Genomic DNA, 26560 nt, shown 5'->3' with positions numbered 1-26560 from the left:
GGATAGGTGTTTAGTCATTTTATCTGCTGTATGTGTTACCTTTTGATAACAGTTGAGAAACAGAGCTTTATGGATTTTATATCTTGTCATTCAGAATAGCCCAATTTAGTGGAAGCAAAGTCTGTTATTAAAAAAGACAGCTGTTTGAGGATTTCAATGAGGAGATGCTATACTAAATGAAATAACTACTCTGATTACCAAATCTATTTGCAATCCACATGTTTTGTTTTAGAACACACAATTTGTCACAATCCAAAAATCTTTCACAAGCAGCCTTCTGGAGAGTGCACTCTTTTTTTTTTACATTTCGTATTGTTTTTCTTCCCTTGCATTACTGTTTTTAAGTATATCTGAGGTACTATTTTGCTTAAAATAGATGTTGGTATATAAAACAACTAGACAATGAAGGCAAGACATTAACTGCATGTTCTCATTTATAAACTCATCAAACCCTGTTGAAAGGCAATTTTCATCTCGGCATGAGGTTCACTGTTTCTAAGTTGTACTTCTTTTATTAGTACAGTTGCTTTAATGTGAGCATCCTGCTTCATTATGATTCTGATTTTCATCTTTTTTGAGGAATCAAATTTGAGTTCTTGAATTTGAGTTTGGACAATAAGGGCTCCACACTGCAGTCCTTACTTGGTTAAATTTCACGTTGGAAGCAGTGTGATTTTTGTCTGAATAAGAACAGCAAGGTTGAATACTAAAATGGTAACCAGGATTAATGCTGTTGACATCTGCGTGCCCAAATTTTGGGCTATTTATTTTCTTTATATCTTTCTACAAATTCCATATATTTTAAAAAATATTTTTCAAAGTCAATCCTGAAACTTTATTCACAAAAAAAGTTGATGCCAGCAGTCCTGAAGTTATATAACCAACCAAAGAATAACAAGTTTCTGTCTGTGAATTATAAAAGCAATTCCATAACTAAACAGATGTTAATTTCAAGTTTATAAAAATATAATATAGTAATCAGTGAGATAATTTATCTTATGTTTGGTAGACAGTAATCAAAGAGGTTCTATAGATACTGTCATTAGTACAATATGCAGGCATAGAATAGTGATACAAATGGTAACAGATAGTTAACACAGGCATTCATTTGACTTCTTTTCCACATTTTCTTAAATTTTTGAAAAATACCTTGGCAGTGTCCTTTTAAGTAAATTCCCTAGTTTTCATATTTAGAAAATCCCAAATAAATTGCATGCAAGTACTTCAACCACAAAAATGATAGAGCCCAACAAGAGAAACAAGGTCAACTAAAACAGAGGCTTTCAGCACTTCACTGTGCTCTTTATATGGTGTTCTGTCCCTCCCTCCATCTCTCATGGTGTATTCCTTCTATGGAATTTTTCATATATACTGCATATGTATAAAATGTGTTGAAATTTAAAATGATAAGGTAATTAAGATTGTCTGCTTGTTGAGTTTCTGTGAAAATAATCTGTTGTTAGAAATACACTAGCTCTTTATAGATCAGTGCAGGCCTGCTTGCTGCATGGTTCAGAAAAGTCAGAGATGCACTGTTTCTAGGGTGAATTTTCTTTTTCGGTTAAGGACACTTTTCTGGGTTTGAGTCTCCAAGGGCAGACTTAACTATATTTCTCACATTCTTAACTAGATAATTCCTTTAGTAGGAAAGAAAAATAGTAGAAAGGTTTGTTCTTTTTCAGGTATATGTCTCTATGGGTGCTCCACCATAGGATGTGAATCCTCCAGTGTGCTCTCGATCGGAGAATGCAAGTAGTGTCAGTGGGCTCACGCCAGCGCATAGCAGAGCCTTGTGCATCCAAATGAGGGCATATACGGAGGCATGGACCCGCCACTACTCAGTTCCTTCTCAATCACCTGCAGCTTAAGATGGAGCAGCTGCATGCCTGCTGTTCTCAGCTTCCCATAGTTTCTGACATAGCAATTTTTTCTTAGTTTTTTTCTTCTACTTTGTTGTTAGTTATTTTATTTCTTCTTTAGTTCTAGTTTTGATTGGAAGGGGGATTACCCTCCTCCCCTTCTTAGGACCCCTGGTTTTGGTCCTTTAGCACTCTGTGTTATGCCGAAGACCCTGGGGTTTAAGCCCTGCCAGACCTGACACAAGTCCTTTCCCCATAATGACAGGCATGTCTTTGCTGCCTTCGAGTGCCCACCTCTAAGTGTAAGGGACCTGTATGGGATTTGAAGGCAGGTCTCAAAAAGGCAGAGAGGCTGACTGAAGCTCCTTCTAATTGAGCATTCAGTAGCCCCAGCAGTGGCTGCTCCTCCACCCCCCATACATCATCCTTACCATTCCCAAGCTTCCCTAGTGGCAGCAACCTCTTTGGAAGCTAGGACTTCTAAAAAGAAGATGCCTCTTTCTCCTTCCAGTTAGCCTAAGAAGAGGCCATAAATGCCACTCTAAGGAGGCCTCATGTCCTTCAAGGGATACACCTGAAGCTCCATCTGATCCCAGAACCGAGCCACCGGTACCACACAAGAAGCAGTGTGTGGACAACTTGTCTAGCAGGCATCAGCCTGCCTTGGTACCGACTGACAGACACCAAGAGATGGATGGGCCTCCTTCACATGCCCCAGTACAGTTATCTCCATTTCACCAGGCCTTTAAGGTTAGAGAAGCTGATACTGTGCTCACCATCTCAGCACTGCCAACTGTTGGTACCTACTCAATCTTTTCAATACCATAGCCCTCCATATTTCTTTCCTTGGAGGTCCTGGACTCTCCCCTGCTTCACTCCTCTACCAGGGCCCCTTCTCTGGTACCGCCTAGATGGATTGAACCTTGGTCATGCCTTCAGTATGGGTACTTATCTTTGAAGCTCCCCAAGGAACGATTCTTCTTCAGGTCTTGGTATATTGCTCTTTTTTTGTGCCTTACCACTGTACCCTGCTGAGCCAGTACTCTGAAGGAGCTCTTTTGGACCTCACCAGATGCCCTAGAGCTGGGGGCTATGACTACTCTTTCCCCAACTGCCTCCTCAGTGGGCTTACTGGAATCCCTGGGGCCATCTTGATGAACAATTTTATAGGGTTCCATATTGTATCATTCACTGGTACTGACTGACCAATCTTTGGTACCATAGGATCTCCATCCGGTACTGTATGATTTCCCTCTGGTACCTTATGCCTCCTCAGAATCTGGAGACACCCAGGTATAGCAGGACCGACAAATGGAGGGAAACTCACCCTATCAGCTAAATTCTTCTCATCCCCAGATGAGGTGGTAATGCCTCCATCACCTTCTTACATTGGTGACTTTCAGGCCTTTTAAGACTGCATGAAATGCCTGGTGGAATCCCTACAGATACTATTAGAGGGGGTCCAGGAGTCTCAAAACTCCTTGGTGGACATTTTAAATAATCCCCCCTACCCCCTCAGGGAAAGATTGCCCTCCCAATAAATGAGGCTCTGTTATCGCCTGCCTGTACAGTCTGGCTGACACCTGCCACTATCCAGCCCACTTGTAAGTGGGCAAATAAAAAATACTATATTCCAACCAAAGGAATGGAACATTTCTTTCCCCACACTGCTGCCAATTCCTTGGTGATGGACGCAGCTAATGAAGGGAATAGACAGGCCCATTCCAGATTTCTCCTTATGATAAGTAGACAAACTTTTAGACCTCTTGGATGGGAAAAGCTATTCCTTGACAATTCTCCAATTTTGCCTGGCAATCTGCCAAGCCCTGTTGGCAAAATATGACTTTAATACATATTCCAGGTTCACTCTTTTATTGAACATCTGCCACAGGATCAGAGGGAACAATTTTGGCCCCTCATTTTGGAGGGTTAAAACCTCCCTCCAAGCTCCCCTAGATACTGCGGACATAGCTACTAGATACCTACCCATGGGTGTGGTTATGCGAAAAGCATCCTGGCTCCAGTCTTCCAGCCTCCTGAAAGAGGTGCAGAATACAGTTGAAAACCTTCTTTTTGAAGGACTCAGGCTCTTCAGCTCTGATTCGTTCTCCTTCCTCCATCCTCTGAAGGACTTGAGACTATCTTATGATCACTGGGAATTTATGTTCCTGCAACAAAAAGATATTTTAACAGGTGTCAAAGATCACAGCGAACTAGGCCTTTTCAGTACAACCTGCAACAAGGGTTTCCAGACCTTCAGACGTTCAGAGGAGATCTAGACCTCAGAAAAGGGGATCCTCCCTTCTACAGCAATACCTCCCTCTAAGGGTATGTGTATACAGAAAAGAAAAACCCATGGGTGGCCCATGCCAGCTGACTCAGGCTTGCAGGGCTAGGGCAGTGGGGCTGTTTCATTGCTTTGTAGACTTCCAGGCTCAGGCTGGAGCCTGCCTGGTCTCTGGGACACAGCAATGAAACAGCTCCACAGACTGAGTCAGCTGGCAGTATTTTCCACCCTGAGGAAACCTTCCTTTGAACTGATAGCTTCTTGTTCTCTCCTCCACCTCTACCTCAAGACTTGGTTCCTTATACATCACTTCAGCCAGACGAATGGGAGCGCTCACCTGCCAAATACCACCTTTTATAAAAACTGAGTTACACCTTGTCCCCATCCTCGCTTTCTCCCAAAGGTCTCTTCAGAATATCTCATTAATCAAGTGATTTGGCTGCCAGTGTTCTACCCAAAACCTCATGCCTCCAGAGAGGAGACCAGCCTACATATGCCAGAGGTCAGAAGGGCCCTCGCCGTCTACCATGACAGGACTAAGATCTTCTGGGCCTGTCCTAGGCTCTTTGTATCATTTGCTGAGAGAATGAAGTGTCAACTTATTTCCACTCAAGACTGTCAAAGTGGGTTTAGGGTTTCATCTGAACTTGCTGTGAATCCAGTGGGATGCAGCTGCCTCAGAGTTACAGCACAATCCACAAGAGCTCAGTCCACATTTATGATTCCACTGAAGGACATTCTCATAACAGATATTTGTAGGAATGCAAATTGATCTTCCATCCATAGCTTTGCCAGGCATTATGCCATCTTAACAGCCTCCAGAGATACTACATTTGGTGTCTCAGTCCTCCAAACTGGACTTGCAAACTCTGCCCCCACCTTTTTGCTGAGTTACTGCTTGGGACTTTCCTATGGTAGAACACCCATAGGGCCATATACTTGAATAGATATTACTTACCTTACAGTGACTTGAGTTCTTTGAGATGTTTTATCCCTATGGGTTCTATACCCACCTTCCTTCCTTCCTTGGCTGTGAAGGCTCTGCTTCATTTTTGAGAAGGAACTGAGTGGTGGCAGGATTGCACTTCCCTATATGCCCTGATTTGGAGACAATAATTGCTTTTGGTGCAGGCACAGGCCTGTGGACACTGCTTTTCATTCTCCAACTGAGAGTGCACGGGCATACGAGCATCCTATGTTGGAACACTCATAGGGACAAAACATCTCAAAGAACTCAAGTTCAGTGTAAAGTATGTAACCTCTCCTTCTCATGTCTATCAGCATAAGATTAGGATGACCAATGAGTCCTCTAAAGCTAGGAAGAAGTTATGAAGCCGTGACCAATAGTTAAAAAGATTCTCTCATACAACTAGTACCTTCTCTCTTCAGAGGAATATTTTGGGTTAAATATTGAGACCCGTCTTCAACTAGTCAGTATCATGAGCTGACAACTCCATGTGAGAGGTACGCCTGCATTTCCTGTATCTGTACCCACAACTCATTCTCAACTCCCCCCCCGCCTTTTTTAACTTCAAATTAGTCTTTTCTACCAACATAACCAGCCTTTTTCTTCACACCGTGATCTCTGCCCACTTGAAAAAGGAGGATAATTAGCTCCTTTTTTCTTCTCTGTATAATATTGGTCACAATAACAATAATAATAATAATTAATAAATGACTGCACTTTATATGTTCAAAGTACTATCTAAACATTAACTAATCAATCCTTGCAACATCCCTCTGATGTAAAACTAACATGTATTTAATTTTAGCATGTTTATATCCTAAAAAGGCTGAATGCAATTAGTCTGGATAAGCATTTGAAATCTTATTCTAACTGAATCTCAGAACCTTTCATAATTGTTCAGCACAATGGATAGATGAGATGATCCTGATGCAAAGAGTGAACAGGGTATGTTGTCCAGGCTTGCTGGAAGAAAGGTAGCAGTGCTTTACGGGTTGGGGGTGGGAGGGTAAGAGGAAGTCAGAAGCTGTATCAAAAAGAGAGGTGAGGGTCATCATGGCAACACTGGCTCATACCCTGGGAATGTAAGTGGGAAGGGTTAAAACGGGCATGCCAGGATGTTAGAAGCCCTTTTTCCATTCAGCCTGCAAAGCAACGCCCAGCCTCCCTCCCCTGAAGGTTGTGAATAGCAGGTCTGGTTAGTACCTGCTGTGGGCATTTTGCTAGTTGCTCCTTTTTAGGGGGGCTGGGAAGGAATTTTTCCCTCACCACCATATTGGCCTAAGTCAGAGGTGGGCAAAATACGGCCCGTGGGACTGTCCTGCCTGGTCCCTGAGCTCCCGGCTGGGAAGGCTAGCCCCCGGCTCCTCCCCCACTGTCCCCCCTACCCGCAGCCACGCTGCTGACTGGGCAGCACTCTGGACGGCAGAGCTGCACGCTCCTGCAGAACAGCGCAGCAGCGTGTCTGGCTCTGGCTGGGCGGCGTGGCTACCAGACATGATGCTCTGAGTGGCATGATAAGGGGGCTGGAGCCAGGGGGCTCGATAAGGCGGGGGTTGGATAGGTGTGGAATGGGGGGTTGGATAGGCGTGGGGTCCCTGGGGGCTTGTCAGGGGGTGTGGTCAGGGGACAGGGAGCGGGGGGGGGGGGTTGGATAGGCGTGGTAGTCCCAGGGGGCCTGTTGGGGGTGGGGGTGTGGATAGGGGTCGAGGGGCAGCCAGGGAACTGGGAGCAGGGGGGTTCGATAGGGGGTGGGGTCCTGGGGGAGCAGTTAGGGGCAGAGGGTCCTGGGAGGGGCTGGTTAGGGGACAAGGAGCGGGGGGGGGTGTTGGATGGGTCAGTGGTTCTTAGGGGGCAGTCAAGGGGCAGGAAGTGGGAGGGAGTGGATAGGGGGTGGGGGGCAGGCTGTTTGGGGAGGCACCGCCTTCGCTGCCTGGCCCTCCATACAGTTTTGCAACCCCAATGTGGCCCTTGCCAAAAAGTTTGACCACCCTTGGCCTAGGTAGAGGGTTTTTTTTCGTCTTCCCCACAATGGTTTCAGGGAGGGCCTATAATGGTGAGGAGGAAAGGGGGTTGGGCTATATGCCATAAATTATTTGGTAAGTGTGGGGCAGATGTCCAGTGCAGATATTCCATAGGGAAAGCATTCAGTGACCAGATAAATGGCTCAGTAAAGGACTTAAAAGAAGGCTTGATTAAAGGAATGGAGCATGGGAGACGGGGGGAACGACGTTCAGGGCTCCTATGATTGGTATGGCAAGGAGCCAACCCCCCTTTCTTATAGTCCACCTTAACCCTCCTCTGGCGTGGGGGGGTTGGTAAGATCCAAGCCGGGGGTTGGTAAGATCCAAGCCAGGGGTTGGCTGGGGGACCTGGATGGAAAATGAAGTGGGGCTGGCGGAAGCCCCCGGGTAGTTATTGAATGAACATGGAGTTGCCTGCACTGTACACTTTTATCTTCCATTGTCCCAGACTTCTAATAATAAAGTTGCAGCCTGATTAAATCCATATCAAGTGTGTCCTGTCCTTCTTTCAGTATAGCCAGACAACCAAGTATGGGATGAGAAGGGGATGCTTTCTCAAAACTTAATGTTAACTAAAATCAGAAGTTCTGTAGTTTAAGACTTCCATAATTGTATACTTTGACATTTAATGACTTTTTGGCTACCTATATGTCGATGATGACTTTTGCTTAGATGAGTGCATATCGTTCATAATAAAGGAATGAATTGGGATCAGTCATTAACTTGATTGATTAGACAGCACAAGCAATACTTTCCATTTGTGTAAAATCAGAATTTGTTCCTCTGAAAAGATGTTAAAGTAAAAGATATGTCAAGAAACATCACTTTTTGTAAATTATAAAACTATTGTGAATCTCCTTTATAGTGAAAATAACTTATGTTCAAATAAATTCATTAGTCTCTAAGGTGCCACAAGTACTCCTGTTCTTTTTGCGGATACAGACTAACACGGCGGCTACTCTGAAACCTGTCTTTATAGTGACAGATACAATATACACCCTTCCAAATATATGCATGTTTTCTTCGGAGGAAAGAAAGCTATATTTTATCTTTGGACATTTTCTTATATGAAAAAGTAAATGAATGCAAATGAATAACAACATATAAGTAGTGTTAGTAGTAACAGGAAAAAGGGAGAAAAAATATTAATCACATTGGTATTGATTTATTGGTATACATTATTCATATTGCAGTGATGCCCAGAGGCCCCAATCAATGACCAGGGCCCCTTTGGGCTCGGTGCTGTACAGACAAGCAAAATAAAGGCAGTCCCTGCTCTATAGAACACCTTATTTATGATCATGACAAGATTTAACAGGTGAATGAAACAGACAGAGGAACACAGTAACAATAAAAGCAGGCAAATTTTGCCTAAATCAATAGTCTCAGTGATCCCCAAAGTCCCAGGTCTCCACCTGCCTAATTAACTCTAGAAGGTAGTGTTTTGTAAATATATATGAGAAGAGTCACCACTAGAACAACTTACTAGGTTATTTAAATATAAAATGTGAAATCCTGTGTTGTTGTTTAAGTAAATAAACAATGTACGAGAACAAAAAAATGCAGTCTGAGTATGTTTTTGCACAATCAAGTGTAATAGATGAAGGAAAGAAGCTACATAATATTTTTTTTGTTTTGTTTTAGAACGTCAACCGTGCACATCTATGGCTGGTTCAAATGTGCTCCCCTCCAGTGTAGCTGGTATCAGTAAAGAGCTAGTAGAACTTCAGCACCTCATTCAGTTCCCAGAGGAGGTTGCTAGTATTCTGACTGAACAGGAACAGGATCTCTACCGAAAGATCTTGCCCATTGACTACCTCTGCTTCTTAACCAGGGATTTGGGTAATGCTGAATGTCAGAGCAAACTTCCATGCATTAAAGCTTCCATATCTGCGACTATTCTTTCTTCCCAAAATGGTGAACACAATGTTGTTGAAGATCTCGTGACAAGATTTAATGAGGTAAGACAAGATATTTTAATTACTTCATAAGTGGCTTGATACAATTTATGGGCCAGTTTTTTCCTTTTATCTAAGGGATACTCTGACAATAATTTTTAAAAATGAATGGTGAAATTTTTAAAGCTGATCAGGGAGCCACACAACTTCTATTGATATTAATGGGAGTTGTATGACTGACTTACTTAGTCAGCTTTGAAAATCTCAACCCAGGCTTTTCTCCCAAATTGGAAATGTAAACAAGAAAAAAAAACATTAAATCAAGACTTGTTCTCCTGTAATGTGTTTATTTTGGCATTTTGGCATGTATTCTCAATCACATTATTACTCTGCTCAGAAGCTGGAGGGTATTTTTTTGTGGACAAAGAATGATCTTCTTAGTAGTCAGCATGGAAGGATTATGAACTAGGAGTTTTTGGACTCCGCTAACTACTTGCATAATGATTTAACTGTAATCTGGAGAAAGTTAATCCCTTTGTGTGTCTTGGATATTATTATACAAGAAGTGTGACTTAGCTGGGTACTTTTCCATGAACCATATCTTGAGGTCCTTAGTATGGTGTTTTTTTTTCTCTTAGTTTTTAGTCAGGTAAACTCCCATTGACTTTAATGGAAATTTGACCAAGGTAAAACTTAGTAAAGACCTCAGGATTCAGCTCCGGGAAAATATATTAAAATTGAATAGTTACTTTAAAAATGGAATACAATATACAATGTTAAATCAATAGGACTGTCCTAAATTTATGAAAGCCAAAAATACAGTTTTATCTCAATCCTACCTTTTGCTCAGTCTGTTATGCCTAACCATAGGATGTATTTTGTATTCCTAATGAGATCCTAAAATTCAGTGAGAGCACAGAAATAAATGTGTAGATCAGGCCATGTATTTAACCCCTGATGAACAGTCTGGGTCCCAGGTAAATAAGAACTGAGAACTGACCTCTTCCAAAATATTTTTATTCCTAGCAGGTCACAAGATACAGGTACTTAAAATCCTGTAATTCTTTTGATTTTCCCTAATTCAGTTCTAAGATAAGAACGTTTAGTGATAGAAAACTGGTAAATACTGTCTTGAGAATGCTACAGAAAGCTGTAGAATACAGCTTTTAAATTATGTAAATGACCTCTAGTTATAGCAGTTTCTGAAATATTCGTCCCAATTCTCCACTATGTTGGGGTTGCTTTGTGTTTCTCGGTAGTGAGAAGAAGCCTTAAAGCCATCAGCTCCAACCTGTGGAGGATTCTTCCTGCCTAGGGTACCTATCTTATGGCCACCTGCATGAGGAATGTCGTTGGGAAGAAAGGAGAGTGGCCAGAGCTCTCTTGTGTCCTGGCAATCTGCAGCTGCCCAAGTGGCCCTCTGGGGCATTTTGTAGTTAACTGGTGCAAACTAGGAAAGCCTTTGTGTTGTTGTAACTTGCAGTTTGGGACAGGGGCTGGGTGAAATATTTTGGCCAAAACATTTTTCATTGAAAAAATATAGAACTCCAAAATGGTTTGCAAACTTGTGTTTATTTCCCTGAATTGTTCAATTTGGGGGGAGTGAGGAAGACCTGAAAAAGGTTTTGATTTTTGAAAAGTTTTTGAAAAACATTTTGATTTTTCGTTTTGAAACATTTTTGTTTGCTTTAAATTTTCTTTATTTTTTTTGTCCAACTTGAAACTAAATTTTTACATTTTTTTTCCCAATTCATGGAATAGTCTGTAAAACTTAAATTTTGGGTTGACCCAAAACTAATATTTCCCCCCAATTTTTTTGAAAATTGCCAGACAACTGAAAAAAAATCTGTTATTCGCACTGCTCTACGTGAGACCACAACAGCCCCAGGATTGGGGAGGACACCACTGATTTAAAAGCAATGATGAGATTTTAAATTCTGATCTTGTGATTTGTCGAGGATGGCTAGGAGTATTTTATGTCCAGTGTGAAGCTGAAAATTAAAGCTATCCATTGACATTACTATATTTTCTAACCCTAGTGGGTTGTGATCTATCAGACTTTGCAACTGTCACTGTGCCTTCAACCTAACTGTACTTTTTTTTTGGCACTACTCCAAGATTAATTCCTCAGAGCAGCCATTCTCAAACTGTGGGTTGTAACTCCATTTTAATGGGCTCACCAGGGCTGGCATTAGACTTGCTAGGGCCAAAGTTCCACCACCCAGGGCTGAAGCCAAAGCCCTGGCAGGGCTCAAGTTACAGGCCTCCCATCTGGGGCTGAATCCCTTGAGCTTTGGCTTCCCACCCAGGGAGGAGACTTGGACAGGGGTCCTCCTGGGGTGGTGTAGTAATTTTTGTTGCCGGAAAGGGGTCATGGTGCAATGAAGTTTGAGAACCCTTGCCTCAGAGCATTGTAATTTTAACTTGTGGATATCTGGTGCATATACTACTTAATCATTAATACAATGTATTACTTCTAAGAGTTATTTGCAATAGATATTTTTAACTGAAAAAAAATTGTTTAAATGGAGTTGCTGTGTAATATTCGCTGCCCCTAATAAATCAGTATCTTAGCATCTGCTTTATTTTATAGCACTGTTGAATATATATCAGTGTCATATCCTACCAACAAGAGTGGACTTTCTAAATGGCTTTGTTTTCAAATGTGCAAGAAAATTCCTGCACAGAGAGTCATACTTTTGTTGGCAGAAGACAATGAGTGCTTGCTGATTTTCTGGCATTGCCCACAAGAATACTGGAGTATATTTATACTCTGGGAGCCAAAATGAATTTCAAAATGACAGGCTTTTGCTACATAATGGGAGAAGATTATTTCATATCATTTTCCTTCTTTTCAATAGAAATTATTGCATGCAAATTATCTTTCATGTAGTGATGTGCTTTGTGAATTTTTTTTATAAATGTAACTGAAAAGTTATCCTATTTAGTAGTTGTTTCATGATAAAAAGGAAATTCAGCCAAATCTTAACACACTTAAAGGAGTTTTCACCGAATAAGGACTGCAGGATTGGTATTAAGTAACTTCTGCAAAAAATGTGCCTGTTAGGCGTAATCATCTAGGGACAAATCCTGTTCCCATTGAAATAAATGTTATTACTATTATTTAATATTTATATTACAACGACACCCAGATGCCTCTTTCATGATCCAGGCCCCAAATTTCCATTGACTTCATGGTGCAGGATCAAGCCGTAGAGAGTAGAAAGTGCAGTTGCTATTATGAAACTTTTGCTTACTGTATATTTAAATGGCATCACTAGAGGATATAGACAACACAATAAGGTAATATTCTGGTAGCTTTTATTTGCTTTAATTTTCTTAAATCAGTCTAGTTACCACTTGTTCACGCTATGCACTTGAATTGCAATATTTGGGCTTAGAAGGGAGGAAAAGCATGTTAATAGCTTATAAGAGGCAATATAAGGGATATGAAAAGGGGAAAGAATCCATGATGTATGGTCAACACCTTATGGAATGGGAATGATTTATGAAGGGTGATCTGGAGGAAGGGGCAGAGTCAGAAATTAGCTGTCTTATGCACCATGTATAATTTCTGTTTAATTTGTAGCACTTAAATATATTGGATCTGCTTGTGTGTCAGTATATATTTATTTTTGTCATTTGCTTTTGTTATGAGATGACAGCATGGAACTCTTGTCATATAGGCTTTTGAAAATGCAAGAAAAGGGTTAAAAAAAAAAAAAGCTAAATTAAAAAATGTAGTGAATGGTCTGCCTCTCTATTACCATAACACATAAGGAGAAATGTGTTAGTTTTGCTCCTAGTCAGAAGAGATTTGAGGTAGAATGTATTTAATTCAATTGGAAGGAGCCATGCAGAGTGACTGAGGCCTTTCCATAAAGAAAAGGTGATCAGCATAAAAATATGAGTGGTTAGGAGAGATCCTTGCGAGCAACAATATCATTCACAAGATGTGAACCACTTCTGATCGGACTAGAGCAGCATGTGGATTCCTGACTTCTGAGGGCAATTGTAGGGATAAATTAAATTATTCAGATTTTTTTCAGCAATGTCTACAAAAGTGAGAACACTTGGGTATCGGTTTTCCAGGGATCATGAAATGGTGCGTTTTAATTCTGCACAGCATAGGGATTATGAATGAGGGGGAACCTGACGCTATTTCAATGCAGTTGGATCAAGCACAGATATAATAAAAGATCTCGTGATGGTCAAATCTTAGAAAAAAGTTTCTTATGAATATAATTGCTATAGTATCATCATTTCCTTGTTGCTTCAGTAGGCTCACTTATATTCATGACTAAAACAAGTACCTCTACTGCAGTTAGAAGACACCTTTGTCTGTCAAAAATGGTTATTTAAGATAAGCATTTATTGTTGTGGGTTTTTTTCCCCAGTGATTTAGGGAAAGCTTTTTGAGAAAATAGTAGCACTAAGATTAGAGAGAAACTACCTCTATCTATAACATTCTAATAAAAAGAAAATAGAATAATAAAAGCGCCTTCAATACAGACTTCAGTTGTGGCATAGAGGTGCTAGAGCAAGATAGCATAGATTGAAATTACTGGCCAGAACTTCACAAATAACAGAATGAATACATGACTAGCAAATTATTTTCTTGATGAGCTGAGCCTGGATAAGGGAAGCCTGCCTCTGTTTAAGTAAGCATGACCATTTGGGTACTGGAGGTATATGATTCAGGGAGTATATATCATTACCTTGGAGAGATTTCCTTGCCGGAGATTTGTAACCCACTGGTCAGCGTGCCTTACATGTCTCGCTCTGTGCCTGATCCACAGATGAGTCTGTTTACAGGCCACAGCTATAAAGAGCCTGCTTCCTTAGCTCAGGTTGCTTTCATATCTAGAAGTCCCCAGTTCAGTCCCTGGTGTCAGCCATGATGGCAGCTGTCCTAGTTTCATCCAATCACCTTTTTCAAAAATATGTGGGGGGAAAAAAGGCTAATGGTGAATAATCTGAGACATATAAAAAGAGTAACAGAACCACTCTCAGAAATGGCCAGGTACCCTGATCTGTATTCCACCTTTTTCACTGTACTCTTGAAGGTTGGGTAGTATGGACAGTTTTAGATCTAAAGGGCCTAACCAAATCCACAAGGAAATACAGGTTTCAAATATAATATACCTATCATCTGGTAAACCTGCCATTTCTCTCGGGAATTTACTATCTCTGATGGACCTTCCAGGTGAATATGCATGTAACAGTATGGCCCAATCTCATAAGATCTCTAGTGTTTTTGTAGCCTCCAACATTTTTTTCAGCTTTCTCATAAGATCAAATTCACTGGAGTTAATATAGAAAGGAAAAGCTGTGGTGAACATTACTACTAGAGTACAGATTACTAATAATGCTAATATAGAAAGACAGGATATTACACTGAAGAAATAGTTGATAAAACTGACATTAAAATGTAAAAAAATGAAAAAAAACAAAACCTTGTCGATATGGGGGCTAGATATGTACTGGACTTTAAAAAGAAAAAAAATCAAAATGTTGGAGAATGAGGGAAGGCAAAACATTTTAGGTTAATTTCCAGTGAGTGAAGACAATATGGATCTGTTCAGATTCTGTAGAAAAGCTATCTGATCTTCTAGATCTCTAAGATTAAAATGATCCATTGTATACTCAGTGATGCTATAAAACTTCTGTGATGAGATATTGTAGTGCAGAGGAAAACAGAAGATTACAGTATGATAGTTATCCTGGCTGATAAAAGAGAAACAGGACTGAGAGAGAATAGTAGCTTAAGACATGGAGGTATTAAAATCCTAATTTTTCCAGAATTGACACAGAGCAGATGAAAAGGGAAGTTGCAGATCAAGCTGTCCTTGTGAAGGAGTAAAATCTGCTGTACTTGTAACCAGTGAGGTTGCAGGTCACATATGGAGAACAGACCCATCTGTTCTCGGACACCCTATCATCAGCTGTTTTGTTGCTGTAAATCTGATAAGAAGAACAGATTGAAAACAAAGCAAGAAATTCCATCAAAGTCAGAAAAAAAGACAGGACCATAAAGCCATGATAAATGACATAGGGCTTGTCTAGCTGAGGATTTTAAAGCGGATCAAACTAAGTTTAACTGGTTTGAAAATGGTCACATACACATGGCTCAATCACTGCATGCTGACTGCACATTTGCTCTAAACTCAAGAGACCTTTGGTCAAGCAGACTAGGGTTGCTGCAAATTGAATTAGTGCAGTCTGTTATTCTTGTGAACACAGTTGCTGTGCACCACTTGTGACATGCTTCCATCAGCTGTCCCATCATGCTTTGCAGATTAACCATTATTGACTTGTTCGTTCACATGTATGCCCTTCCCTGCTCTGGTATCAAGTTCCCAGGATGTCTCCTTTCTTTAAAAGATGGTGGGGAGCCAGAATTTGCCCATTTGCTTCTGGATCCGAGTGTTTCAGCATTCTTGCAATACAACTGTATCTAGAGTGATAGCACTTTAGAAGCCTCATAACATGTCTTGCACAGCTGTGCTGAGATCCTGGATCTCGTTACCATCTGGGAACAAGCATCAGGATAGAAAGCTCTTGTGGCCAGCCACTGGAACGAAGACTTTTTTGTGGATATTGCCAAGCACATATCTGAAAGGAGCCATGACTGGGATGCTGACCAGTGCCCTATAAAGAGCAAGCAGCTCAGAAGTACTGTACATTGAAATGAGCAACAAAAGAATGCAGTCGAGCAGAGAATGTGTGACCTGTCCATTGTATGATGAACTGGACAGGATTCTACACCATATGGAGCTTGCTGGCTGCACTCTTCCCTCCCTTTCCTTCCACTGAGGACAACTTACGAGGCCCACAGGAGGATGCTGGGGATAAGCTATCCCCTGAGAGGTAGGATCTTTTTTGGACTTAGGCCCCTGAGTTTGGCCAGCTGGAAAACCAGTTGCAGTCATGTCCTGCTGCAATGTGCCCTGAATCTTGCTCTGCATCAGCCTAGCCAAAATCAAGAGTCAGACAACCTAAAGGGGCTGTAGAGGGGATTACTATCTGGCTTGGCCTTGACATACCCTCATAGCCCCCCCCCAATCACTTTGACATCATACAGGCACCACAAACACACAAACAAAACTGTATAGTTAAAGCAGCAACATAATTTTAACCCACCCACTCTCCCAACCTATTAAGGAACAGCAGCAAATACATATATACAGCAGAGAGAAATCCCAGGACACCCAGTGTCTCCTCACACACAAAAATGCTATCATGGCCTGCCTGGAATATGAATAAGCACCTGTTTTTTTCTATGCTCCCACACCACACCCCTGCAACATTCAGATTGTCAAGGACAGGGCCTCTGTCTACTGATTGGAGGCTGGCCAACCTGAGATTGTGAAAAAGGAAGACATGGGACAAGACATTTGTAAAACTCGTGGCAGAGTCCGAAAGGAAGATCGCACTGTCTGAAAGGTGGAGGCAGTACATGATGACCCAGAGGGAGAAATAAATGCAGTGGTCCAAGGCAGTGGTCAAGGAAAGCACCACCGAGGCCAAAGAGGCAAAAAAGGCTGGGAGATGCAGAGGCCACTCATGGATGCTGTTCTCAGATAGAACACTGTCCTACAAAACATGCTTCTGCAAGGCCAGCTTCTGCAAGGCCAGCAAGCCTTGCAGTCCCATAAATTGGGACCAAGCCATGTTTTTCAGCCCCTGGACATTACTGGTTACTCAGACCAGCAATAACTCCTCCCCACAATATCCGCACAGCACTTGTTTCAGAGGCCATTCCCCTCCCAGGTCCATTATCTGCCCACTGAGAACACTGGCTCCTTGGGACTGGATACTTTTGAACTCTGCAATGCACCTGAAAATTTTGAGCCACAGCACTCAACTCCTGAACCACATGTAAAAGGAAGAGACAGGGGAAAGAGAGATATGTGCTTGTAACTTTAAGGATACCCCCAACCCATCCAAATCTTATTTTTGCACTGTTTGCATTGTTGTACTTTCAGTTTAGTTTTCACTGTTTTATTTAAAGGTTCACTGTTTGTTGGTTACTCAGTAGACTATTTTGATAAATGTATTTTCAAATAAAAAGGTAGTTATTTATCTAGTGTTCAGTTAGAATTTTATTTTGGCTTTGTTACTGTTTCAAAAAAATGTATAAAATAAATGTCTATTATGACTCATCCATACATGTCACACACACAATCTTTTAAATAAAGTTAAAATAATACATATGGTTTTATGAAAATATATCGGCAACATTCCACTGCCACTACCAATAAATGATACTGCACTGCTAACAGTCTATCCCAACCCTCACCCCCACCCTGGATTAGCAGCTGGATTTACAGTTACACATGTTCAGGTATGAGACTCAAAATATGAATAGGCATCCCTGACAATATTTCCCTGGGTGTTAGTGTTCTCTGTGGGACATAATGCTGGCTGCTCAAACCATCAAGCAAGTCTTTTCACCTCAGCCTTCCACCCATCATTGAGGCTTTCCCCTTGTTCTCACAAGTGTTATGCATAACACAGCATGCTACTATAATGGTCAGGAAAAAAATTTCTGCTGCTTCCAAACGGTTCCATAAGCAATGCCTGCTGCCTTTCAAATGTCAAAATGCACACTTGACCACCATTCTGCAACTACTCAGGTGATAGTTAAAAAGTTCCTTCCATCTGACCAAGCAACCTGTGAATGGCTTCAGAGGATAAAACAAGGTCTCCTAGAACAGCTGGACCAACCTTAATACCATTAGTGTCCAAAGTGGTTATTGGGGCAAAGAGCACAATGGAGAAATACCCCTTTCTATTTATAAACTGTACTCTGGCACTGAGGGAAATGCTAGGGATATGGATTCCATCAACTGCCTGATACAGTTTGGGAATCCCATGAGTGCAAAGTCATCAATCATCTCCAGATTCCCCACCACTACGATGCTGAACCAATTGGCTATAGACCAGTAACATTCTGGGGTGGCCAGCTTCTAGATGGGGGGAGGGATAGCTCAGTGGTTTGAGCATTAGCCTGCTAAACCCAGGGTTGTGAGTTCAATCCTTGAGGGGGGCCACTTAGGGATCTGGGGCAAAAATCAGTACTTGGTCCTGCTAGCGAAGGCAGGGGGCTGGGCTGGGCTGGGCTGGGCTTGATGACCTTCCAGTTCTAGGAGATTGGTCTATCTCCTATTATTATTATTATTATTATCCACTTCTCTGCAACCATGGGACACTGTATGTTTTTATGCTGTCATTGAAGCTCCAGGGTCAGTTCCTTACAGATCTTTTTAAAAAAATAAATAAATAAGGGAGCCCTTCCCATTCTGAAATTCTCTCCCCTCTGCTGGTCATTCCCAGGTCTGCAGAATTAACCTCTCATCAATCCATGCTGGTTTGCTGGGCCCAGAAACTGTGCTGTGTAGCTGATCCAGGAATTAAGTCCTCTAGTTCCAATAGGTTGGCTTACTTGTCCTGGTGAAACAGCTTTGCAGTGTTCTCCTGCTGCTGATGCTGCCTGTGTTGGGGTATGTAAACTCTGTTGTGGGACAGAAGGGATTTAGGAGCAATTCTGGGCCCAGATGACTTTGCACCACCACACTTGCAGAGCCTGCCCCAGCTGAAGGAAGAGCTGAAAAGAAGGGGAGGAGACAGACAGCAGATGAGGAGAGACGTATCTTGGGAGCTCCTGTGTAACGGTACAGGAGGAGTTCTGGCAGTAGGGGAGAGGTCTTCAAGAAGCAGCTGTCGCAGGCTCTAGAAGAGGGATTAGCCTTTCCCTAGGAGAAGGGAACCCTTTACTTTAACTGCTGGTGGATCATTTATAAGGCTTTTGACCACTCCTTGGACTGGGAAAGTAATTGGTAGGAAGTGATCCAGGGAAGCAACTCAGGCACTCTGGAGTGGCTCTGATCACTGCCTCTGATAGGCACCTGGGTCAGAGCCTGATGGAGAGGGAGGGACCAGGCTCCCCTGCCAACCACCCTTTCATGAAGGGGGCACAACCTGCCACCTCACCCCCTGTGGAGATAAGGGCAGGGAGATAGAGACATTGTAAGCTCTGAGTCAAGGGTGCTCCACACACAGGTGCCCAGAGGTGGGCGGAAGACCCTTTGTTTTGTGGAGACATTGGACTATATACATTTTGTTGGACTCTGTGACCCCATAAAGGGGCAAACTCAATTGGTGACCTGGCCAGAGGGCCAAGTTGCTACCTACTGGAAGGTGGACTACCACAGTGTCTGAGTGATTGCTGGTAAAGGATGCCAGAGATTGGGGATGAGCTGAGACACAGTGACCTACCTGCTAGTCAGCACCAGTGAACAGCCTAGCCCTGTCACACTGCCATTGAATGTTCTCATGCACCTCACCATCTGCTTTGTGGGTGCAGCAGGCAAAGTCTAATACAGAATGCTGTAATACAGCCCAAGCATTCGTGCTTGCCACCATTGTGGCGTGGTGCATTTCTGGTTCCATGGTGATAGGAATTTGGAAATTGCACTAACACGCTCAGAAAGGAAGCATGGTGCTGAGATAGCGGAAACATGGGATTGTGTATGTGGGGGCGGAAATACGAAACCTTCTGGCTTCCACTTTGCATCCTATACAACTCACAGTGAAAACAATACCAAGATGTATACTACTCAACTGAGAAACAAAGCACCATAGGTTACATCCCAAAAATGCTACTGCCTCAGTTCACAGCAAGCCACTTCCTTGTGTTCACACAATGCAAACTGGAAACAAAATGGGTGTCCAGGCCATCGGTGCGACTTGTATACTGCAAATTACCAGGTATGCATCAAATTGCTTTGTATTAAACCCCAGGTATAGCCTCCTACTCGGGCTACAACTTTTATCGGCAATGAATGCTCTCTACCTTCCTGGTAGAAATGTGACTGAATTTGAAACTTTAATAAAAAGCTATGTGCCTTCTCCAATCCTGTAGTTGAGATGAGACTTAATACACAAAAACAAAGGAAAAAGTTACAGGAACCTGGGACTCAAAAATTTCCTTATATACTTGATATTGCTCCAAAGTGGGATTATTTTTTATTGTAGCAAATTGTATTCTCAGTTATTGTTAAAACCCTATATTTTGTATGCCCTTTTCATTTCTTGTGATTCATGTATATGCAATTTAAAAAGTGTATTATCCTGCATTTCTAGAAGGATTGTAAAGGGGGAAAAAATAGTGATGCTTAATTTATTTTTCTGAGATTATTCATGCATGGCAGAAAAATTAGGGAGTAGGTTTACATAGAACAGAACTGTTTTTTTCTCTTTCCTCACGCAGTTGGCTGAGCTTTGTGACGATCTCAGCAAAGCAGAAAACATTTGCAGTCCTTTGACCTGTTTGGCTTGCAACTCAATTTGTTTTGTATATATACACTTGTATTTTTTCTAAGCACTTCATATTGTTTACCAGTAATTTTGTTCATGTCACTTTTATAAATAATTTTTGGGGTGGAATGGTGCATGAAATGTTATGGACACATACAGGTTCAAATTTTCAACAAAGTCTGGCTTAATAAAAAAGTGTCAGCTTCCTACATTTGTTCCCAAATTCCTAGCCTCTTATGTCAGTTTGTTTCCAAGCTATGGGGAGAAAAGGGCCTTCTTTAAAAACAAAAGGAAAAAATTAACTATTTTTAGAAATTGTAAATATCCAAATTACAATTTAGATTTAATGGTTTAATTTAAGATATTGACATTCCTTTCACAATAAGACACAAAATAAAGTCTTTCAGAAACCTTAAAAAAATGTGTCATGGTATTTGATAAACTTCTCTGACATAATTAATATATTAGAGTCTGAATGTCCTCACTTTGTACCAGTTTTACTTGATTATAAAATAATTTAATTCAGTAGTTACTCTTGTCAGAGGTAAATCAGGCTTTAAATGTGTAGAATGTTCTAAATAGTATGTGTGTGTGTGTGTGTGTGTATAAACAATTCTATTAATAGATTTTAAAACTATAGTATAGCTTATGTCATGTGTATGCAGGGAACTAATGTGGTGCTTTCAGTATGTTCCTGATTTTAGTTCCTAAATGAAGGTTCCTAACCACGCACATTCAGTAAGACCAACTGTGTAGAAACCCCATACTTTTTGAAAGTTTGATTAAAAAACTCAGTTGTGCTATCTCAGTCCTTCTGAGCACAACTTGTACCCCTCAGAGATTGAAGAACCAAGTTAAGCACAAGACTATGCGGGAGTGATGCACTGGATCAGGATAAAGACAGATAGTCTTTCTGGTTATAAAAAATTACAAGTTGCTTGTGTAATTTGCAATATAGTAGTAGTATTAGAATTACAGTAAAACTTACTAGATGCTATACTGTTGTTGAATGTTGTTGGATCCTGTAAAAGTCTAGGGATAAGAAAAATCCAATAATAATTAATAGGGCTGTCAAGCTATTAAAAAAATCATGCTTGATCGTGTGATTTAAAAAAATTAATCACGACTGATTATGCAGTTAATTGCACTGTTAATAGAATACCATTTATTTAAATATTTTTGGATATTTTCTACATTTTCAAATATATTGATTACAGTCTGTATTCTGTTGTAATTGAATAGTGCTCACTTTGTTTATTTTTTATTACAAATATTTGCACTACAAAAAACCCTGAGAGAAATAATATTTTTCAATTCACTTCATACGAGTACGGGAGTGCACTCCCTTTATCATGAAAGTGCAACGTACAAATGTAGAATTATGTATAAAAATAACCACATTCAAAAATAAAACAATGTAAAATTTTAGAGTCCGCAAGTCCACTCAGTCCTACTTCTTGTTCAGCCAATTACTCAGACAAACAAGTTTGTTTACATTTGTAGGAGATAATGCCTGTTTCTTGTTTACAGTGTCATCTGAAAGTGAGAACAGGTGTTGTAGTTGTAATTGCAAGATATTTACATGCCAGATGTGCTAAAGATTCATGTGTCCCTTCATGCTTCAACCACAATTCCAGGGGACATACATCCATGCTGATGATGGGTTCTGTTCTGTAACAATCTAAAGCAGTGTGGACCAACATGTTCATTTTCTTTATCTGAGTCAGACGCTACCAGCAGAAGGTTGTTTTTCTTTTTTGGTGGTTTGGGTTCTGTAGTTTCCACATCGGAGTGCTGCTCTTTTAAGACTTCTGAAAAGATGCTCCACACCTTGTCCCTCTCAGATTTTGGAAGGCACTTCAGATTCTTAAACCTTTGGTTGAATTCTGTAGTTATCTGTAGAAATCTCACATTGGTACCTTCTTTGCAAAAATCTGCAGTGAAAGTGTTCTTAAAATGAAAAACGTGTGCTGGGTCATCATCCAAGACTGTTATAACATGAAATATATGGCAGAATGGTAAAACAAAGCAGGGGGACAGACACTTCCCCTCAAGGAGTTCAGTCATCAATTTAATCAACACATTTTTTTTAACGAGCACCATCAGCATGGTAACGTCCTCTGGAATGGTGGCCGAAGCATGAAGGGGCATACAAATGTTTAGTATATCTGGCATGTAAGTACCTTGAAATGCTGGCTACAAAAGTGCCATGCAAATGCCTGTTCTCACTTTCTGGTGACATTGTAAATAAGAAGAGGGGCAGCATTATCTCTTGTAAGTGTAAACAAACTTGTTTGTCTTAGCGACTGGCTGAACAAGAAATAGGACTGAATGGACTTATAGGCTCAGAAGTTTTACATTGTTTTGTTTGAGTGCAGTTATGTAACAAATTACATTTGTAAGTTGCACTTTCAGGACAAAGAGATTGCACTATGGTACTTGTATGAAGTGAATTGAAAAATACTATTTGTACAGTGCAAATATTTGTAATAAAAATACACTTTGATTTCAATTACAACACAATATATATGAAAGTGTAGAAAAATATTTAATAAATTTCAATTGGTATTCTATTGTTTAACAGTGAGATTAAAACAGATTAATTTTTTGAGTTAATTGCATGAGTTAACTGCAATTAATCAACAGACCTAATAATTAATAGTATAATCAGTTTGTAATGAGGTTAATGCCCGAAGTCCCCAATTAGGATTATACTGGATGACATACAATCATACAAGTGGACATGGTCCCTGGCCCAGATAGTTGACAACCTCATCTGAAAAAGACAAGTGAATGTGGCAAACACTAGGAGGAAAGGGGGAATAAAGGGAGGAGAAAAAGGGATCTAGTCTTAGTGCTCCAAAAGAATATAAAAGCAAAAACAAAACAAACAAACAAAATCCATCCTGCACTGAAATATGTTCTCCCATTGATGTGTTTTTATTTTACTTTCTTCTGGGGCAGTTATGGTGAATCATTTGAGGTCTTAGTTTCAGGTACAACATACAATATTCTACTATACATCAGCACATTTTTCAATCCGATGCAACTAAAAGTGCCGGGGGGGAAATCCCTGTATTTGTAACGTTTTCCTTTTGAAATTAATTGATGTTTGCATGATGTTTTCATAGTTAGTTTACATGGCTCACTGCCTGTTTTTCCTTGTGGTGTTCTGTTGCATGTGTACTTCATAGTAGTTTGTTTTACGTTTGCAAGTTTTCAAAGTGATGATCTGAGTGGTATGAGAATATGTACCCTGAGTAATTTAAGAGCTGAGAGTTTTGTTTGTGGGACCCTAATGATTTTCTGAAGTTCATCAAGTTCTTGGATGCCATGACTTTGTAATCTACTGGGGGTATGTCTACACTGCAGAAGGTGGTGTGATTTTCTGCTTGGATGGGCGTACTCATGCTAGCTTTAATCTAGCTAGCACACTAAAAATAGCAGTGCACACATGTCCACATGGGCTTCAGAGCAGGCTGGCAATGCGCATATGTACTGAGAAGCCAGTGGGTTGTACAGCCTCTCCACTGTGATAACAAAAGACCAGAGTCTGTTGGCAGTAATGCTGGTACAATTCCAGAGTATTTCTGGCATAACAGTCTAATCTGATGACGCCAAGATATATTGACTAGGGATTTATTGATTGTTAAATCTGTTAAGATTTTAATTCTGATCACAGTGAAAATAATAATTAAAGGAATGTATTGGAGAGCACCTCTTTCATTACAAATTAAGCACTGTACAACTGTATGTTTAACAATTATATCAAATATACAGTAGTTAACAAGCAGTCCTTCAGATTTTCATAGTTCTCCAATGTGTGTGTGTTAATGTTCCCTTTCAGCTCTTACAGCTGGGTTACATTATTGATACCTTTTGCCTTCAGTTGAATTAAATAAGCATGACACTTATATAGCTTGAAAACTTCATGAAAATGTATTAGCTGCTAGGTTAAATCTTTAGTTACGTCTCACCTACCATTTGATAGTCCTCCGTGCCAAAGAGCGAAGCATATTCATTCTATGTAAGGAGATCATATTTTAGATTAAAAAATATGGAGAGCACAGTGTGTGTGTGCCTCTCTCTCTCGTTACAGGCTGCAGCAACTCTGAGAATAATAAAACAGCAGCTGTCTCAACTCAGAGACTGAGGACCAGATTCTCAGCTGCTGTAAATGGGCATAGCTCCTTGACTTAATGGAACTACACTGATTAACACCTGCTGAGAGTCTGCCTAGAATTAGTAAAAATATAATATAGTGTAGGACCCAGAGAACAAAAGTATGATACAGTGGTATGTTCTATAGTTACAATTGATTTCAGGTTCCTATAATCACCCAGATTTCACCCATTTCTCAATTTTCCCCAAAATAGAACATTCCTAAAATTTTACATTACGTCTCATTCCAGGTTTTAATTTTTCTAGGAAACTTTGGGGGGAAAAATCATAAGGAGTTTTAAAGTTAGGCTGCCAAATTCTGTTATACTGTGACCCATTTTAGCCATCCTGGAAATGCAAAAAGGGCCATAAAGCCAGTGGATCCAGGTACTCTGACATATACACTGTCTGCTTGCAGTCCCCAGTGTATAGTGGAGGGAAGGCAGCATGGCCAAAGTGCCACTGAATTATAGCCATTCTCAGCAGCCAAAACAGTTTCTTGGAGCCACAGGTAACTTGAAACTGCCTTAAATTTTGTCAGGGGCTAGGTCCAGAATAGGGGAGAGACAAAGGTACACAAATTTATATCACACTGCTTCTAGGTATCTGCATCTAAGAATTTGAGAACAAAATTGAGGGTGTTGTGTACTGATTTGGGAAGTGGCTTCCATCCCTGGCCGAAGACTGATAAAGTTCACACTTATGCCTTTTTTCCTTCAGTTAACTATCTCCTAAACCTTACATTCTCCCCCCATATTAATTTTATAATACACTTGTGACAAGTAAAAAAAATCCACTCTTTTTAGAAATCTATATTTTGATGACACCGCTGAATTCTTACCTAGTTTGCTGTGATAGTCAATAATTCAGCATCACCATCTTAATAGCACATACTGAAACATGAATTTGGGTTATTCAGCTGAATATCCATCTCCAACAATAATCTACCAGTTTCTGGTCCTTTGGGAAATTACTTCTTCCTTCTGTCTGGAGGGAGGGGCAAGCAGAGACAGTGAAATATTTTTTGCTTCCTTTCTGTGAAGGCTAGGGGAAGGGATCAGATTAGGAAACGGAGAGATCTTTAGTAGCGAGGGAAGGGGAAAATAAAACAGGAAGCCATGGGGCAGGGATCTTCACTTTCTCTTTATGAACGTATGAGAGTGAACAGAGACGATCCATTAAGGGCAGATTGTGCAGGGGAGTCAGCAAAGGTGTACATATGGAAATCTTCACACCCCACCCCCACATTACAAAGAAAGGAGCTGGAGAGGGTTGTGGGGGAGAAGGGGAGAGAAAGAAAGTGCACAAGGACTGAGGGATCTTCAGTACTCTTCTTCCCAGGAAGATTTCTTGAGGGACATGCTTCTCTCCTTCTCACTCAGGGCAAAGTAGGAGCAATGAGCATTCGTTCAGTGGATCTCTGTTTTCTTCTTCTCTTGGTCAGGAGAGAAAGAGAGAGAGAGGGGTGAAAATACCCTTATTCCGTGATGCACCCCACTCTTGTTCTCAATTGTGTATGTATACCTGTGGGGGGGGGCAAATTTAGAATTCTTCACCCACTGCATGCTTAAGTCAATAAAGAAAATGATTTAATGCATGATCATCTATTTTCAGTTATTTATCATTTATTTCTCAACCTAAACTTGTAATGTGTTCCATATTGTGGTGCAAGTAAAGTGTGACATCTTAAAAACAAAACTCAATTCAGGTAACCCAGAAACATTTACACTGAATGTAACTAAACTTACGGGAGGAGAGCAAGGATGAAAAGTTTCAGTATAAAAAGGTGACTTTTTGAAAAATTAAAAATGCCTGAAAACAAGTGAGGCATGAAAGTATCTCCTGAACTATACCTCTTGTATGGCACTGCTTCTTTGATACTATAATCATGCATTAGGTTTGTCACTAATCTGGTTTCTAACAAAAGTCTAATTATTTGTCAAATTTAAATAACAGTTTTAATGGCATAATGTTTCAGGTTCTCATTATCATTCAAAACAAAATTTAAAAATCAAGAGATACATGACCTAAAACTATTTAACGGG

At 40.6% G+C, this 26560-nt stretch overlaps 1 protein-coding gene across 1 annotated transcript in view; it reads left to right on the top strand.

The window, feature by feature from the left end:
* The window catches only part of PLCE1 (phospholipase C epsilon 1), a 326732-nt gene that overhangs the window by 194217 nt on the left and 105955 nt on the right, over positions 1-26560 (top strand). The window contains exon 4 of the mRNA XM_045022805.1: positions 8779-9095. Coding sequence (XP_044878740.1) covers positions 8779-9095 — 317 coding nt within the window. The remainder of the gene's footprint in view (positions 1-8778; positions 9096-26560) is intronic.

This window comes from Mauremys mutica, chromosome 7 (assembly GCF_020497125.1).
Source record: "Mauremys mutica isolate MM-2020 ecotype Southern chromosome 7, ASM2049712v1, whole genome shotgun sequence".
NCBI classification, from domain to species: domain Eukaryota; kingdom Metazoa; phylum Chordata; order Testudines; family Geoemydidae; genus Mauremys; species Mauremys mutica.
Note: the sequence above shows the minus strand (reverse complement) of the source record. Positions and strands in the feature narration are given on the sequence as shown.